Here is a 15843-nt window from a genome sequence, read left to right on the forward strand (position 1 = left end):
GAGGAGCTTGGCCCTGGTGCTGCTCATCAAGGCTTAGCCTGAGCTCAGAGTGCAGAAGAGGGAGGGGTGCAGCACACAAATGAGGGTCCCAGGGGTCCCCCCTCAGCTGCATCACTCTCTCAGGTTTCACTCTGCGTTCAGCTTCCCCTTCATTATTTATCCCTGCGTGGAGCTGTGAGGGACAGGGTGAAAGGAGAGGAGAGGGAGGGTGAAGAGGCTCCCCCCATTCCAGGGGGCTGAAATGACATTTCCCCCTCCCCTCCAGTGGCTGGGACCAACAGGGCCAATTCCTCATCCCTGAAAGAGCCAGAGGAACTTGAGGACAGATTGTGGTTGGTGTTGGAGGAACCCCCAGACGCTGAGCTGGATGAAAGGAGCCCCCATCGCCAACACTCCCGCCCGTGGTGGGCAGAGCTCCCCCTCCCCACCCCCAGGGCAATGCAGCCCCTCCCCTGCCCAGGAAGAGGAGGCAGCAGAGATACCAAACACTTGTGTTCAACAGGGGGCATTCGGGCATCTCCAGCCCAGCCACAGGAGCTGAGACCCCCAATGTACTCACTTGACATCTGGTACTAAAAAATCCAACCCTCTCCACTTCCCCAGCCCTTGGGGTGGGGGCACAACACCAAGCCCAGCAGGATGAGGATGGAGCATGGGTTTGGGAGGACCAGTCTGGGGGGTCTGCAGGGTGCTGAGCTCACCACAACCCCCAGCACACGCTCAGGGACAGGGTGGAGACCCTGGTGCAGACAGGGACTGCGGGGCCGTGTCATGTGCTGGTGGGGACAGTGTCAAAGCCAGGCAGGGATGTTGCCACAGGGAGTGAAGACACCAGAGGCAGGGTAAGACAGGGAATGCTTTTTATTCAGACCCACAGGAGAGGACGGGTGAGTCCGTCACAGACTTTTTTCCATTGAAGCACAGACCATTGACAGGACAGAGCGCGGCGCACACACTGCTACAGACCCCGCGGGGTCTTCAACTAGTTTATGTTCCCTGTTCCAGCAGCACCCTTGTGACTTTAATATTCCTCCCCTTCCTCCTCTCCCTCCCCTTCCACAGAATCCACCCCCACCTCCTCATAATCCTTCTCCAGGGCTGCCATATCCTCACGAGCCTCCGAGAACTCGCCCTCCTCCATGCCCTCCCCCACGTACCAGTGCACAAAGGCCCTCTTGGCGTACATCAGGTCAAACTTGTGGTCCAGGCGGGCCCAGGCCTCGGCGATGGCCGTGGTGTTGCTCAGCATGCACACAGCCCTCTGCACCTTGGCCAGGTCGCCCCCGGGCACCACCGTGGGAGGCTGGTAGTTGATGCCAACCTTGAAACCAGTGGGGCACCAGTCCACAAACTGGATGGTGCGCTTGGTCTTGATGGTGGCGATGGCGGCGTTGACATCCTTGGGCACCACGTCCCCGCGGTACAGCAGGCAGCACGCCATGTACTTGCCATGCCGAGGGTCACACTTGACCATCTGGTTGGCCGGCTCAAAGCAGGCGTTGGTGATCTCAGCCACCGAGAGCTGCTCGTGATAAGCCTTCTCAGCAGAGATAACCGGGGCGTAGGTGGCCAGAGGGAAGTGGATGCGGGGGTAGGGCACCAGGTTGGTCTGGAATTCTGTCAGGTCGACGTTCAGGGCTCCATCAAAGCGCAGAGAGGCCGTGATGGAGGACACGATCTGGCCTATCAACCTATTGAGGTTGGTGTAGGTTGGGCGCTCGATGTCCAGGTTGCGGCGGCAGATGTCGTAGATGGCCTCGTTGTCCACCATGAAGGCGCAGTCGGAGTGCTCCAGGGTGGTGTGGGTGGTCAGGATGGAGTTGTAGGGCTCCACCACGGCCGTGGACACCTGCGGGGCTGGGTAGATGGAGAACTCCAGCTTGGACTTCTTGCCGTAGTCGACAGAGAGGCGCTCCATGAGCAGGGAGGTGAAGCCAGAGCCGGTGCCACCGCCAAAGCTGTGGAACACCAGGAAGCCCTGCAGCCCTGTGCACTGGTCAGCCTGCAGGTGGGAAGGGGAAAACAAGACCAAACTGTCAGGAATTCTCAACTTCAGCTGTTGCTGACTTGCCCTGGAAGGAAAACTTTCCCCCCATGATCTCAGGACCTTCCCAGCAGGTCCAGGGAAAGGGACCCCGTGCTGCAGGGATTTGGGGACACTCAGTAGAGACAAGGAGGGGCATGTTTGTTCCAGGCAGCAGAAGTTGCTCCTCTCCATGGCCTCATGAGGACATTTGGGGGCTTTCCAGCAGCAGAGGCAGAGTCAGCAGGATGGGGGACAGGGTGGCAGCGGCTCCATCTGTGACCCACTGACTCACGGTGAATCACCAGGGAAGCTGCTTGGCCTCTGGGGTGAGGCAGTGCCCAGGGGCACCTCAAAGGGCACAATTGCCACCGGCTCAGCAGCATTGTGGGGACCAGTTTGACCATGAACTATCACGGCCACATGACTCTGGAAGGGACCGGTTTGGGGCTGCCCGTTCCCAGCACACGCAGCTGGACTCGGCCACGTCAGGAGCAAAGTGGGAACAAAGAGGGAATTGCCGAGCTCAGCACCGGCAGCGCCCGGGGGCTGCGGCGCTGTGGAGCCGCTCCAGCTCCAGCTGCGCCGCGTCCCGCTGCCGGCCAATGGCAGCCACTGCACAACAGGATTAACATTAATTAATAAATTAAATCTAAACCCAACCCAGCGAGTCTGGAAGGGAGGGCAAGACAGAATGGAGGCTTTGTCCTCGCCCGCCACCTGCACCCCCCAGTGCCCCTACCAGCTTGCGGATGCGGTCGAGCACCAGGTCGATGATCTCCTTGCCGATGGTGTAGTGCCCGCGGGCGTAGTTGTTGGCCGCATCCTCCTTGCCCGTGATCAGCTGCTCGGGGTGGAAGAGCTGCCGGTACGTGCCCGTGCGCACCTCGTCTGCGGGGACAGCCCCGGGCCCCGTTAGCAGCCGCCGCCCGCCGCCAGCGCCCGCCCCGCCCGCCGCCCGCCCCCCGCGCGCGCTCACCGATCACCGTGGGCTCCAGGTCCACGAACACGGCCCGGGGCACGTGCTTGCCGGCGCCCGTCTCGCTGAAGAAGGTGTTGAAGGAGTCGTCCCCCCCGCCGATGGTCTTGTCGCTGGGCATCTGCCCGTCGGGCTGGATGCCGTGCTCCAGGCAGTACAGCTCCCAGCACGCATTGCCGATCTGCACGCCCGCTTGGCCCACGTGGATGGAGATGCACTCGCGCTGGGGGGGAACACGCCACCGGGTCACCCCCTTTTGTCCTCCCCCAGCACTCACCGGGCTGGGAAGGATCCCTCCTCAAAGCTGGATGGGGTCAGATCCTGCCTAGACACACCCATTGTTCTGGGTCTGGGGGTGCCCCCAGTGCAGGGGTCCCCATCCTGCCCTGTGCCCATCACTGCTGGCACCCCGCCTCTGGGGGATGGGGAGCTCAGCACTTGTGGCTCATCCTGCCCCGAGGGGCTGGGGCTGCGCCCAGGGTGACACAGGGAGCCCCGGGGTTGCCATCCTGCCCCACCCTGCCCTGATGAGACCCAGCAAAGCCCCAGGGTGGCTCAGCACCGTGGGCTCCTCCTGCCCACCCACCCGGGTCCCAGTCGAAGCAATGCCACGCCCAGTGCGGGACTGGGGTGTGGGGGGGGTCCCCCATCCTGCCGTGCTTCGATTTCTGGTGCGGGATGGGGTTCTCAGCATTTGAGGGGGGCATTCCGCCCTGCCCACCCCGCACCCGGGGACACTTTCTGCTCCATTATACCGGGGACACGCCCAGTGCAAGCTGAGGGCTCAGCACCGGGGCTTGGGGGTCTGTCCTGCCCGGTTTAACGGGAGCCACGCCCAGGGACGGACGCTGGCTCGGTACCGAAAGATGGAGTCCCGATTCTGCCCCTTTCATCCGGTGCCACGCCCAGTACGGGCTTAGCTCCGGGGACCCATCCTGCCCGGTTTAACGGGAGCCACGTCCGGTTCGGGCTCGGGGGTCGGTACCAGGGAGCCATCCTGTTGGGTTTAACCGCGTCTCGGGGTCCCATCCTGCCCGGTTTAACGGGAGCCACGCCCAGTGCAGGCTCGGGGCTCGGTCCCGGGGGTCTCATCTTGCCCAGTTTAATGGGAACCACGCCCGGTGCGGTACCGTGGATCAGCGCCAGGGATCCATCCTGGCCGGTTTAACGGGAGCCACGCCCTATGGAAGCTTAGTGCCGAGTCCCGGGGGTCTCATGCTGCCCGGTTTAACGGGAACCACGCCCTATGGAAGCTTAGTGCCGAGTCCCGGGGGTCTCATCCTGGCCGGTTTAACGGGAGCCACGCCCTATAGAAGCTTAGTCCTAAGTCCTGGAGGTCCCATCCTGCCCGGTTTAACGGGAGCCACGCCCGCTGCGGGCTCGGGGGAGGCAGGAAGACCCTTCCAGGCCTATTTAACCGGAGCTACACTCGGGGCTGGGTCCCGGGCGACACATTTTACTCGGTGTAACGGGAGCCACGCCCGCTGCGGGAGGAGTCCCGGCGCCGCGAGCTCATCCCGGGATGGGCGGACGAGAAGCCCTTGGGAATGGAGATCGGGGGGGGTTGGGAAGCAGAAAAAACGGCGAGACGGGGGCCGGGGCGGGGGATGAAAACCTGAGACTGCGATGGGAGGGTGGGGATTGGCACCGGAGAAAACCACGGGGCCGGGGGTGGGAGGGATGGGGCCGGCGGGAATGGAGGGAGAAGGGAACAGGGATCGTGGGAACAGAGACAAAGTCCCGACCCCCCCGCACCCCCTCACCATGGCGGCGGTCGGTCCGGGGCGGTCTCACAGCCCGACGCTGAGGCGGTCGATGTAAGAGGCGCGGCGGAGCGCGGGGCTCGGTGCGGGGCTTTATAGCGGCGGCGGGGCGGGGCGGGCGGCGGGGCCGGGGGGGCGGCGGGGCGGGCGGCAGCGGCGCCCATTGGCGGCCCGGAATGAGGTAATGCCCCCCCGCAGCCGCAGACAAAGGCCGGGCGGTGCGGGAGGGGGGCCCCGGGGGCTGCGGCGGCCACGGCCCGGCCCCGCCGCCGCCTCCCGCCCGCCCGCCGCCGGAGGGGCCCCGGCTGTGTCCTTGGCACCGTCCCTGCCACGCCCCGGTCCCCGGTCTTGGCTGAGCCAGCGGTCACGCTCCGGTCCCCATCCCACGGTCCCCATCCCCCCACGGCCCCTTTTCCCCCGTTCTGCCCGTTCTCTCCCGCTGCCCGGAATGGGGCTCCCGGTACACGGGGTAGGAGCACGCGCTGGTCGCCATCCCCGGTGATGCAGCCCTCCCCCTTCTCCGGTCGCTGCCCGAGCTCCCGGTGATCCCCGGCCACACCCTGGTCCCTGTCCCCGTTGTTCCCATCCCTTGTCTGGCCCCCATTCCCAGCCAGCCACGCCCTGGTCCCCCATCCTGACACTGTCCCCATCCTTGTGCCCATGCCCAGGGGCGCTGTCCTCATCCCTGGCCGTGCCACAGTGCCCTGGTTCTCAGCCGTGTCCCTGCCATGGCCCCGTGCCTGTGCCGGCCCTTTCCCCGCCGTGCCCAGCCCTTCCAGCGCCTCTTTGTCTGCTCGGGCAGTGGGAACCAGAGCCGCGGGGCCCAGCCGGGGGACAAAGAGCCATCCCCCGGGCAGCTGGGGACGAGCAGGGCCGGGAGGGGCTGAGGGACAGCGGGAGGACACAGGGGACAAAAGCCCCCAGGGCAGTTTAGGGCTGGGGGCTCGGGAAGAGCAGCAGCTGCTGTGCGGCAGCTGGTGGTGGGGACACAGCTGGGACACTGGGACACGCGTCCCCTGGCCACCCCCTCCATCTGCTGCAGCCCCCCCGAGCCACCAACCCCACAGCCCTGGGGTTTCCCACTCCTGGGGGGGGGAGGTTCCCCCCTCCCGTTTGTTCTTGCAAAGCCCACAGGGGTTTGGGGTCGTCTCCCCGAGGCAGGAGGTGCTGGGGGGCTCGGTCCCTGCAGAGGGGTGACCCCACAGCATCCCCACATCCCCAGCTGCTGCAGGTGGAGCTGCCAGGATGCCTCCCCCGCTGAGAAATCCCCTGGGTTTTTTTCCTGGTGTTTCCCACATGATGCAGATTTCTGGGCAGAACCAAAGTTCCCATGTCCCTGCTGCCCAGCCCAGTGTCCCCACCGCCATCCCAGTGTCCTCACTGCCATCCCAGTGTCCCCACAGCCAGCCCTGTGCCCCCGGGGCACCCTGGTTTTGGGTGCAGAGCTGCAAACAAAGAGGGGATGGGATTTGGGCATCGCCCACCAGAACAAAGGAGCAGGTGGCCCTGGCTTTGCTGAGTAGACAAAAACCAGATTTGGCTCCCACCAGGCTGGTCCCCTTTGCAAATGGCTATTTTGGGGCACCCTCACCCCATAGCAGCTCAGCCCCCAGCCCTGACCCCGCTGTAGCTCCATCCCTGCATGGGAAATGCCTCCTGCCTTTGTTCTCTTACAGTCCCAAGCGCTCAACACCAGTGTGGGGCCTGTCAGGGTGTCCCCATTGTGTCCCCAACCCGGGGTTTTGGGGGTTCACAGCAGCCCCCTGCCTCAGGGACCACTCTCCAAGCTAAGCAGAGGCCCCCCCCCACCCCATTGCCCTGAGCTGAGGGCGGGAGGTGCCTCATAGGGCAGGGGTGGCTCAGCCCCGGTGGGTGCTGTGGGTGTAGGGTGAGGGGTTAGGGGGCTGCAGCCCCCCTGGTGCCCCCCAGCCCCCTCCCATCTCCTTGGGTATGGACAACCACACGTCCTGCACTGACTGCTGCCAGGCAACCGGTGGGGTTGCTAGGAGACTGGTTGCTAGGAGACAGGGTGGGGACCCCCCCTCGCATCCCCCTTCCTCACCATCCATCCTGGGGCCTGGTGGGCGGGGGTTGCAGGCAGAAGACGAGGCTGGGTTCTCAGCACTGCCTGGCCTTATTATCATGGTGAGGAAAGCATCCCTGGGACCCCCACTGTCCTTGGGACCCCCAGTGCCTGATCCTAAGGGTGGGGTACTGCCCTTGGGACCCCGAGAGCTTGACCCCAAGGGTGGGGCACCATCCCTGGGACCCCCAATGACTGACCCCAAGGGTGGGGCACTGCCCTTGGGATCCCCACTGCCTCACCCCACTGTCCTTGGGACCCCCAGTGCCTGATCTTGAGGGTGGGGCAGGGTCCTTGGGACCCCCAATGTCCGACCCCAAGGGTAGGGTACTGTCCTTGGGACCCCCAGTGCCTGGCACCAAGGGTGGGGCACCATCCTGGGGACCCCCAATGCCTCACCCAAATGTCCTTGGGACCCCCCAGTGTCTGACCCCAGTGTTGGGGCACCATCCCTGGGACCCCCAGTTCCTGACCCCAATGTTGGGGCACCATCCATGGGACCCCCGCTGCCTCACCCCACTGTCCTTGGGACCCCCAGTGCCTGACCCAAATGTTGGGGCACCATCCTTGGGACCCCCAGTGCCTGACCCCAATGTTGGGGCACCATCCTTGGGACCCCCTGTGCCTGACCCCGAGGGAGGGGCACAACCTTTGTGACCCCCAGTTCCTGACCCCAATGTTGGGGCACCATCCATGGAACCCCCACCACTCTGCCTTGCCAAGGGTGGGGGTACCCAGGCCCTGGGGTCCCTGCCATGGATGTCACCATCCTTGTGGCCCCCCCAGTATCCAGCCCTGCTGAGTGCCAGCATGGGGGGGGTCTGGCACAGCTCCCATCCCCCCCTCCTGTGCTTCCATTCTCCGTGCTCTGTTGATTGTTGGTAGCAACGTGGTGGCTCCTGGTGACGGTTGCTGTCCTTCCCCTTCCATGTCCACCTCCATGGTGCCACTGGGTGGGACAGACCCTGGACCCCCCCCGAGGTCACCCCTGTCTGCACAGTGTCCCCATGGCTGTCCCCACGTGGGCTGGGACACTCGGGGGCTCCCAGAGCTGGCATCTCCTCCTGCGTGGGCTGATTTCCTGGTGCTGGACTCCTGCCCGTGGCACGGCTGAGATTCCCAGCCTCCCCCAGTCTGGGCCCTTCCTGAGGATCCCAAATTGGTGACCTCAAACCCCACGGCTGGGACACGGCCGTCCCCAGGGATCGAAGGGTCTCAGCCCCATCAGGAGCTGTCATGGCTCGGGGCTGACAACCCAGACACAAGCTGCTGTTATTTTTAGCCTGTTTTCCCTGCAGAACCCAGCTCTGTCTGTCTGTCCGTCCATCGATGTGACAGATTCATTCAGATGGAGAGACAGGGCAGTTCGGAGGGGGGGGGGATGCTGTGCTGGAGGGGTCCCTCTGCCCCTTGGCTGGTCCAGGGTGGCACAGAGGGGCTGGACCCACCCCAGGTCCTCTCCGGGGTGCTGTGGTGGAGGGGTCCCTCTGCCCCTCGGCCGGCCCAGGGTGGCACAGAGGGGCTGGACCCTCGCAGGGGTGGCACCCACCCCTGCCCGCGCCCGGAGGGCAGAGGGAAAACGCCTCCAGCCCCGGTGTTGGGGGCAGCAGGGCATTCATTGCCTGTGGGAGGAAGCGGGGAGGTGGCACCGGTGTTCCCGCAGCCTGGGTGTCCCGGTGCCCCCTCCCACCACAACAAAGGGGAGAATCGGTCCCGACGGGGGTGGGCACTGCGAGGGGCAGGGGGAGCAGCTGTGGGGTGCAGGGGAACAGATGTGGGGTGCAGGAGAAGCCGTGGGGTGCAGGAGAAGCTGTGGGGCGGGAGGAGCTGTGGGGTGCAAGGAGCAGCCGTGGGGTGCGGGGAGAAGCCGTGGGGTGCAGGGAAGAGCCGTGGGGTGCAGGGAAGAGCCGTGGGGTGCTGGGAGCAGCCGTGGGGTGCTGGGAGCAGCCGTGGGGTGCAGGGGAACAGATGTGGGGTGCGGGGTCAGCCGTGGGGTGCAGGGAGCAGCCGTGGGGTGCAGGAGCAGCCGTGGGGTGCAGGGGAACAGATGTGGGGTGCAAGGAGCAGGCGTGGGGTGCTGGGAGCAGCCGTGGGGTGCGGGGAAGAGCCGTGGGGTGCGGGGAAGAGCCGTGGGGTGCAAGGAGCAGCCGTGGGGTGCGGGGAGCAGCCGTGGGGTGCTGGGAGCAGCCGCGGGGTGCAAGGAGCAGCCGTGGGGTGCAGGGAGCAGCCGTGGGGTGCAGGGAAGAGCCGTGGGGTGCAAGGAGCAGCCGTGGGGTGCAGGGAGCAGCCGTGGGGTGCGGGGAGCAGCCGTGGGGTGCTGGGAGCAGCCGCGGGGTGCAGGGAAGAGCCGTGGGGTGCGGGGAGCAGCCGCGGGGTGCAGGGGAACAGATGTGGGGTGCTGGGAGCAGCCGTGAGGTGCAGGGAGAAGCCGGGGGGTGCTGGGAGAAGCCGTGGGGTGCTGGGAGCAGCCGTGGGGTGCAAGGAGCAGCCGTGGGGTGCGGGGAGCAGCCATGGGGTGCTGGGATCAGCCGTGGGGTGCGGGGAGGAGCCGTGGGGTGCAGGGAAGAGCCGTGGGGTGCAAGGAGGAGCCGTGGGGTGCGGGGAGCGGCCGTGGGGTGCAAGGAGCAGCCGTGGGGTGCGGGGAGCGGCCGTGGGGTGCAAGGAGCAGCCGTGGGGTGCGGGGAGCAGCCGTGGGGTGCAGGGGGCTGCGGGCGCGCTGCCCGTGGGGAGGGGGCTGCGGCACCGCCTGCGTGCGGGGCGGTTCCGCAATGCGGCAAAGCCGGGAAGAAAGGAGCGGGGCGGCGGAGGGGTGGGGGTGAGCCGGGAGAGACCCCGCTCTCGGAGGTTTCCCCCTAAAGCAGCCCCTGACCCCCAGCAGGGCACCGGAACCGGCGGGGTGGGGGCTCGGAGGGCTCCGGTGGCACCGGGGGATCACGGGTGGGGTGGGGACAAGGGGCACCCCGGCCATGGGCGTGTGGCAGCTCCGGGGATGTGCCCAGGGAACGGGGGGACACCGGGGGCTCGGGGAGGGGAGGGACACTGAGGTGCCCAGGCTGGGAGGGGACACTGGGAGTGACTGGGGGTGACACTGAGGCTATGAGGGGGCACTGGGAGTGACTGACGGGGGACACACTGAGGGTGCTCAGGGACACTGAGGTGCCCAGGCTGGGAGGGGACATGGGACTGACTGGGGGTGACACTGAGGCTCTGAGGGGGCACTGGGAGCGACTGGGGGGTGACACTGAGGGTGCTCAGGGACGCTGAGGTGCCCAGGCTGTGAGGGGTGCCCAGGGGCTGGTGGAACACTGGCGAACGTAGAGTCTGTAATTCCGTCTCGGGGCCAACCCCAATGTCCCCATGCTGTCCCAAACCCCTCTGTGGCCTTTGGAACGCCACTCCCACCCGCTTCAAACCAAGCCCAGAGCGGGGGAGGCAGGCTGGGACAGGGCCCTGCACCCCGGGGGTGGGTGTGCGATGTTCCCCCGGCCCTGTCCGTCCTGCCCCACAGGACCTGCCCCGCGTGGGTGCCCCCGGGGAGCAGCCGCGGGGCTGGCACGGAGCAGGGCGGCGGCGGGCACAGGAGCCGGCGCGACGGGAGCCCGCGGGGCTTCCCACGGGAACGGCACCGGGACGGGGACGGGGGCACGGGGAGGGATTCGGGACCCCCGAGGTCTCCAACTCAGCGGGGCTGTGGCGCTCCCTGAGGCTGCGGCCGGGGGCTTCAGGGACCCGTCTGAGCCCACCGCCCCAATAGCGCAAAGCCCCCAGCCCCTAAAGCATTCCTAAAACCCCTCACCCCTAAAGCCCCCCGCCCCTAAAGCACTCCCTAAAGCCCCCCGCCCCTAAAGCTGCCCCTAACGCCCCCCGCCTCTAAAGCCTCCCTAAAGCCCCCCGCCCCTAAAGCACTCCTAAAACCCCTCGCCTCTAAAGCACCCCTAAAGCCCCCCGCCCCTAAAGCTGCCCCTAAAGCCCTCCGCCTCTAAAGCTGCCCCTAAAGCCCCCCGCCTCTAAAGCCCCCCGCCCCTAAAGCTGCCCCTAAAGTCCCCCGGCTCTACAGCACCCCCTAAAGCCCCCCGCCCCTAAAGCACCCCTAAAGCCCCCCCGCCCCAATATTCCTCGGCCCCCCCGCCAGTGACGCCTTCCGGCCCCTCTGACCCCCCCAGTTCCCCCCTGTCTGCCCGCCCAGTCCCCCCCCGCAACTCTCGGGACCCCCAATCCTCCTCCCCACCCATTTCCCCGCCCATAACCACGCCTATTTCCACGTTAGACCACGCCCCCTCTCCGCCTCCCGCCCACCGCATTCCGCTTCGCTGACGTCACCACCCACCCACCCTCGCCGACATTCGAACCGTCCAATCAGAATCGAGGCGGGGCGGAGGGGGCGTGTCCAGAGCGCCGCGTGGTCGGAGGGGCGGGGCGAAATCCGATTGGCTCCTCCCCTTGTACCCGCCCCCTGTGAGGCCACGCCCCTTGGGGGTTTAACTCGGGGGCCCTACGGGGCAACCCCCGCCTCCCTCCTCGACGGCTCCGTAACGGTTCGGGCAGCGAGCGGCCATGGTGAGGGTTGGGGGCGTTCGGGGGTCCTGAGGGGGCTCCGTGCGGGGTGGGACCCCCTGGGAGTGCGGGACCCCCCCGAGCAGAGCGGGGGCTGCGTGCCAGGCCCCCCCCGTGTCCCTTTCAGCACGTGGGGCTGAGCTCTGGAGGCGTTGGGAGCTCCTCGCGTGTTCCGGACGCCTCGTGGGGCTGCCGAGTTCTGGCTCGTGCAGGGCAGGGGCTGAGCTGGGGGTGCGTGTGTCCCCCCCAGAAGCGGGGGTCGCTGCCCGGGGGGCTCCCACCCACCCCAGTTCCCTGCTGAAGTCGTTGGGACACGCAGAGTGGCACTGCGTGTCCTGGGCTCCCACGCGGGCACTGCACTCGTCCCCACAGCACAGGAACGGGCCGAGAGGGGGTTTGGGGGCACTCCTTGTGCCACTCTCTCGTGGCTGTGTTCTCCGGGACACGCGTGGGTGTGAGTCACGGTGGGGGGGAGATCTCAGCGTGGCCCGGGCACAAGCAGGAGCGGCGGGCACGGGGAAAGTCCTCCCGGTGACCGGAGTTTGCTCTGGCCCGGGTGGAGCTGCCTGTTCAGGGACCGGGACAGGCCGGGGTTGTGCAAGGGCGGCTGGGGAAGGGAGCGGCTCCGTGTTCTGTGAGGTCCAAGATCCCCCCAGAAGTGATGAGCAGCCCCTTGGGGAAGGGGCTGAAGTGTCCCTGTCACTGTCCCTTTGTGATCCGTGGCTGGAGGGGACTGGAAATAACCCAAATTCTGGGCTCATGGGAGGTGCTGGTGCACGAATGGCACCGATCTGTGCAGGGGGGCCAGGATGGGACCCCCAGAGCTGAGCACCCGCTGTGTCCCTGGTACCCCCAGGGCTGAGCACACTGGTAGCCCCAGTCTGGTCCTGCCACAGCTCCTGGGTGTCTCCAGCTGGAGTTTGGGGTGATGCTGGGTCAGCCCTGCGTGAGCCAGGGCACAAACGGGGTTTGGGGGGGCTGAGCCTGTGCCCACCGTGTCATTGCTCCGTCCCTCCGTGGGTTTGGGCAGGATGGGACCCTCGGAGCTGAGCACTGAGATGTTCCCTGGGTTATGGGGATGTCCCTGTCCCTGCAGAGGGGGGTTAAGTGTCCCTGTCCTCACAGGAGACTGGGAATAGTGGGGACCAGCAATAATCTTGGGGAACCCCAATTCCTGGCTCTGTGGGGTGCGTGGGGTGAAGGCACCAACTGGTGCAGGGTCTCAGCGGCTGGGGAGGAGGAGCAGGATGGCAGCAGCAAAGCTGAGCACAACGGGAGCAGCTGGGCAGGATGTGCCCCCATCCAGCCTTGAGGAGAGACCCTTCCCAGCCCGGGGGGTGCCGGGGTGGGACAGAGAGGGGCCAGAGGAGGTGACCGAGTGGCGTGTGCCCCCGCAGCGCGAGTGCATCTCCATCCACGTGGGCCAAGCGGGCGTGCAGATCGGCAATGCGTGCTGGGAGCTGTACTGCCTGGAGCACGGCATCCAGCCCGACGGGCAGATGCCCAGCGACAAGACCATCGGCGGGGGGGACGACTCCTTCAACACCTTCTTCAGCGAGACGGGCGCCGGCAAGCACGTGCCCCGGGCCGTGTTCGTGGACCTGGAGCCCACGGTGATCGGTGAGCGCGCGCGGGGGGCGGGCGGCGGGCGGGGCGGGCGCTGGCGGCGGGCGGCGGCTGCTAACGGGGCCCGGGGCTGTCCCCGCAGACGAGGTGCGCACGGGCACGTACCGGCAGCTCTTCCACCCCGAGCAGCTGATCACGGGCAAGGAGGATGCGGCCAACAACTACGCCCGCGGGCACTACACCATCGGCAAGGAGATCATCGACCTGGTGCTCGACCGCATCCGCAAGCTGGTAGGGGCACTGGGGAGTGCAGGTGGGGTGGGTTCGTCCCTGCGGAGGATGTGGGGACAAAGGGAAGCTCCAGGTGTGCCCGGGCAGGTCCTTCTCAGCCCATCAGCGCTGTGGGGCAGAGAGTTGTGCCAGGAGGGATCAGCCCTGGGTTGTGCCAGGAGGGGCCTCCTGCCTTCCTGGTGGGGGCTGCATGACCCCTGTTGTGCCTCCAGGATCTGGATGGATTTGAGCCTGCAGCACATCCTGGCTCCCTCTGGGGTCTGGATGCTCTAAGTGATCAGGATCAGCCCCTTGCCTTGCCCTTGACCTGAATCCCTTTACTCAGGGCTCTGTAACCCCGCCAGCACAGGATGTGCACTCTGAGCTTGTTCCATTCCTGTGGTGGATGTGGGGACAGGGGGAAGCTCCAGGTGTCCCTGGGCTGGTCCTTCTCAGCACTTTGGGACAGAGAGCAGGCCTGTCCCAAGAGGGACCTGCTGGCTCTATCCTAGCCCAGTTCTAAGCCTTGCCAAGGAGAGGAGGATGGGAAAGCCCCTTGGCCAGGGCAGCGGGGAAGGAGAGATGGTTTGGGTGCTGGTGCAGCACTGGTTTGACTGGTGTGGCTGCCCAAGCTCTTTGAACCTCTGGTTCCCACGCTAGGGCTGGCGCCGGGGCGGCCGGACCTGCTGCGCCAGCGGCTCCGCTCGGGGAGCTCCTGGCACATCCAAGGCTGAGCTGGCTGCCCCGTGGGCTCTTGTGGGATCAGAACCTGTTCCTGCTGCACCTTCTTGGAAAAAGAGGGGGTGAAGCTGTGGTTGACTTCCAGAGCCTGCTGGGGTGTCTCCCAAGAGCTGGGATATCCACCATGAGTCAGTGTCCAACGTGTAATGTCAGGGACACCTTGTCCACCACGCTGGTGGTTCTTGCCGTGGTGCTGGAACACCCTAATAATGTCCTCATGAGGCCAAGGAGAGGAGCAACTTCTGCTGCCTGGAACAAACATGCCCCTCCTTGTCTCTACTGAGTGTCCCCAAATCCCTGCAGCACGGGGTCCCTTTCCCTGGACCTGCTGGGAAGGTCCTGAGATCATGGGGGGAAAGTTTTCCTTCCAGGGCAAGTCAGCAACAGCTGAAGTTGAGAATTCCTGACAGTTTGGTCTTGTTTTCCCCTTCCCACCTGCAGGCTGACCAGTGCACAGGGCTGCAGGGCTTCCTGGTGTTCCACAGCTTTGGCGGTGGCACCGGCTCTGGCTTCACCTCCCTGCTCATGGAGCGCCTCTCTGTCGACTACGGCAAGAAGTCCAAGCTGGAGTTCTCCATCTACCCAGCCCCGCAGGTGTCCACAGCTGTGGTGGAGCCCTACAACTCCATCCTGACCACCCACACCACCCTGGAGCACTCCGACTGCGCCTTCATGGTGGACAACGAGGCCATCTACGACATCTGCCGCCGCAACCTGGACATCGAGCGCCCAACCTACACCAACCTGAACCGCCTCATCAGCCAGATCGTGTCCTCCATCACGGCCTCTCTGCGCTTTGACGGAGCCCTGAATGTCGACCTGACAGAATTCCAGACCAACCTGGTGCCTTATCCCCGCATCCACTTCCCTCTGGCCACCTATGCCCCGGTTATCTCTGCTGAGAAGGCTTATCACGAGCAGCTGACGGTGGCTGAGATCACCAATGCCTGCTTTGAGCCGGCCAACCAGATGGTCAAGTGTGACCCTCGGCACGGCAAGTACATGGCGTGCTGCCTGCTGTACCGCGGGGACGTGGTGCCCAAGGATGTCAACGCCGCCATCGCCACCATCAAGACCAAGCGCACCATCCAGTTTGTGGACTGGTGCCCCACTGGTTTCAAGGTTGGCATCAACTACCAGCCTCCCACGGTGGTGCCCGGGGGCGACCTGGCCAAGGTGCAGAGGGCTGTGTGCATGCTGAGCAACACCACGGCCATCGCCGAGGCCTGGGCCCGCCTGGACCACAAGTTTGACCTGATGTACGCCAAGAGGGCCTTTGTGCACTGGTACGTGGGGGAGGGCATGGAGGAGGGCGAGTTCTCGGAGGCTCGTGAGGATATGGCAGCCCTGGAGAAGGATTATGAGGAGGTGGGAGCTGACAGCATGGAGGGCGACGAGGAAGGAGAGGAATAGAAGCGCCTTGTCTGAACACTGTGGTGCTGTTCATTAAAATGCCTCTCTCCAGTGCTGCCTCTTCATTGTGCTGGGACAATCCGCCTTGTGGTGACCTGGGGGGACATCCCAGGGGAGGGGGGGCCTCAGCTGGGCTGGCTGCCAGGCCCTGCTGCCAGCTGGCACAGGGGAGATGCTGGGAGAGGCTGGGGGGTTCTGTGGGGTTGGGGTCCCTGGCTGGCTCCTGTGCTATGAGCTGGCAGTGGTGGGGGGCTCCTGTTCTCCTCAGCGTTCTGCTGGCCCTGGGGGGGTCACCAGGTGAGGTTGGGGGGACCCCTGAGAGCCCCCAGTGTCGTGCCCAGAGCCTGGTGCAGACGGGCTGGACGTGGTGTCATGCTGCTGCTGGCACAGAGCCACTCCCGGTGCGGCTCTCTGCAGAGCTGGGAGGGGGTCCTGGGTGGGGGAGACCCTC

At 65.9% G+C, this 15843-nt stretch overlaps 2 protein-coding genes across 2 annotated transcripts; one reads left to right on the forward strand and one right to left on the reverse strand.

Annotated features, from left to right (window-relative positions):
- Nucleotides 1-843: 843 nt before the first annotated feature.
- TUBA1A (tubulin alpha 1a) lies at nt 844-4914 on the reverse strand. The gene is made up of 4 exons (XM_071456092.1): nt 4766-4914; nt 3003-3225; nt 2766-2914; nt 844-2002 (listed from the first exon to the last, which is right to left on the reverse strand). Exons 1-4 carry the CDS (start codon nt 4766-4768, stop codon nt 1022-1024), a joined length of 1356 nt encoding a protein of 451 aa, XP_071312193.1. The 5' UTR covers nt 4769-4914; the 3' UTR covers nt 844-1021.
- Nucleotides 4915-12778: 7864 nt separating this feature from the next.
- LOC139604811 (tubulin alpha-1C chain) lies at nt 12779-15443 on the forward strand. The gene is made up of 3 exons (XM_071456087.1): nt 12779-13022; nt 13111-13259; nt 14421-15443. Exons 1-3 carry the CDS (start codon nt 12902-12904, stop codon nt 15390-15392), a joined length of 1242 nt encoding a protein of 413 aa, XP_071312188.1. The 5' UTR covers nt 12779-12901; the 3' UTR covers nt 15393-15443.
- The last annotated feature ends 400 nt before the right edge of the window (nt 15444-15843 follow it).

Source organism: Agelaius tricolor, unplaced genomic scaffold (assembly GCF_023055355.1).
Source record: "Agelaius tricolor isolate 1412-34295 unplaced genomic scaffold, bAgeTri1.0.p SCAF_55, whole genome shotgun sequence".
NCBI classification, from domain to species: Eukaryota; Metazoa; Chordata; class Aves; order Passeriformes; family Icteridae; genus Agelaius; species Agelaius tricolor.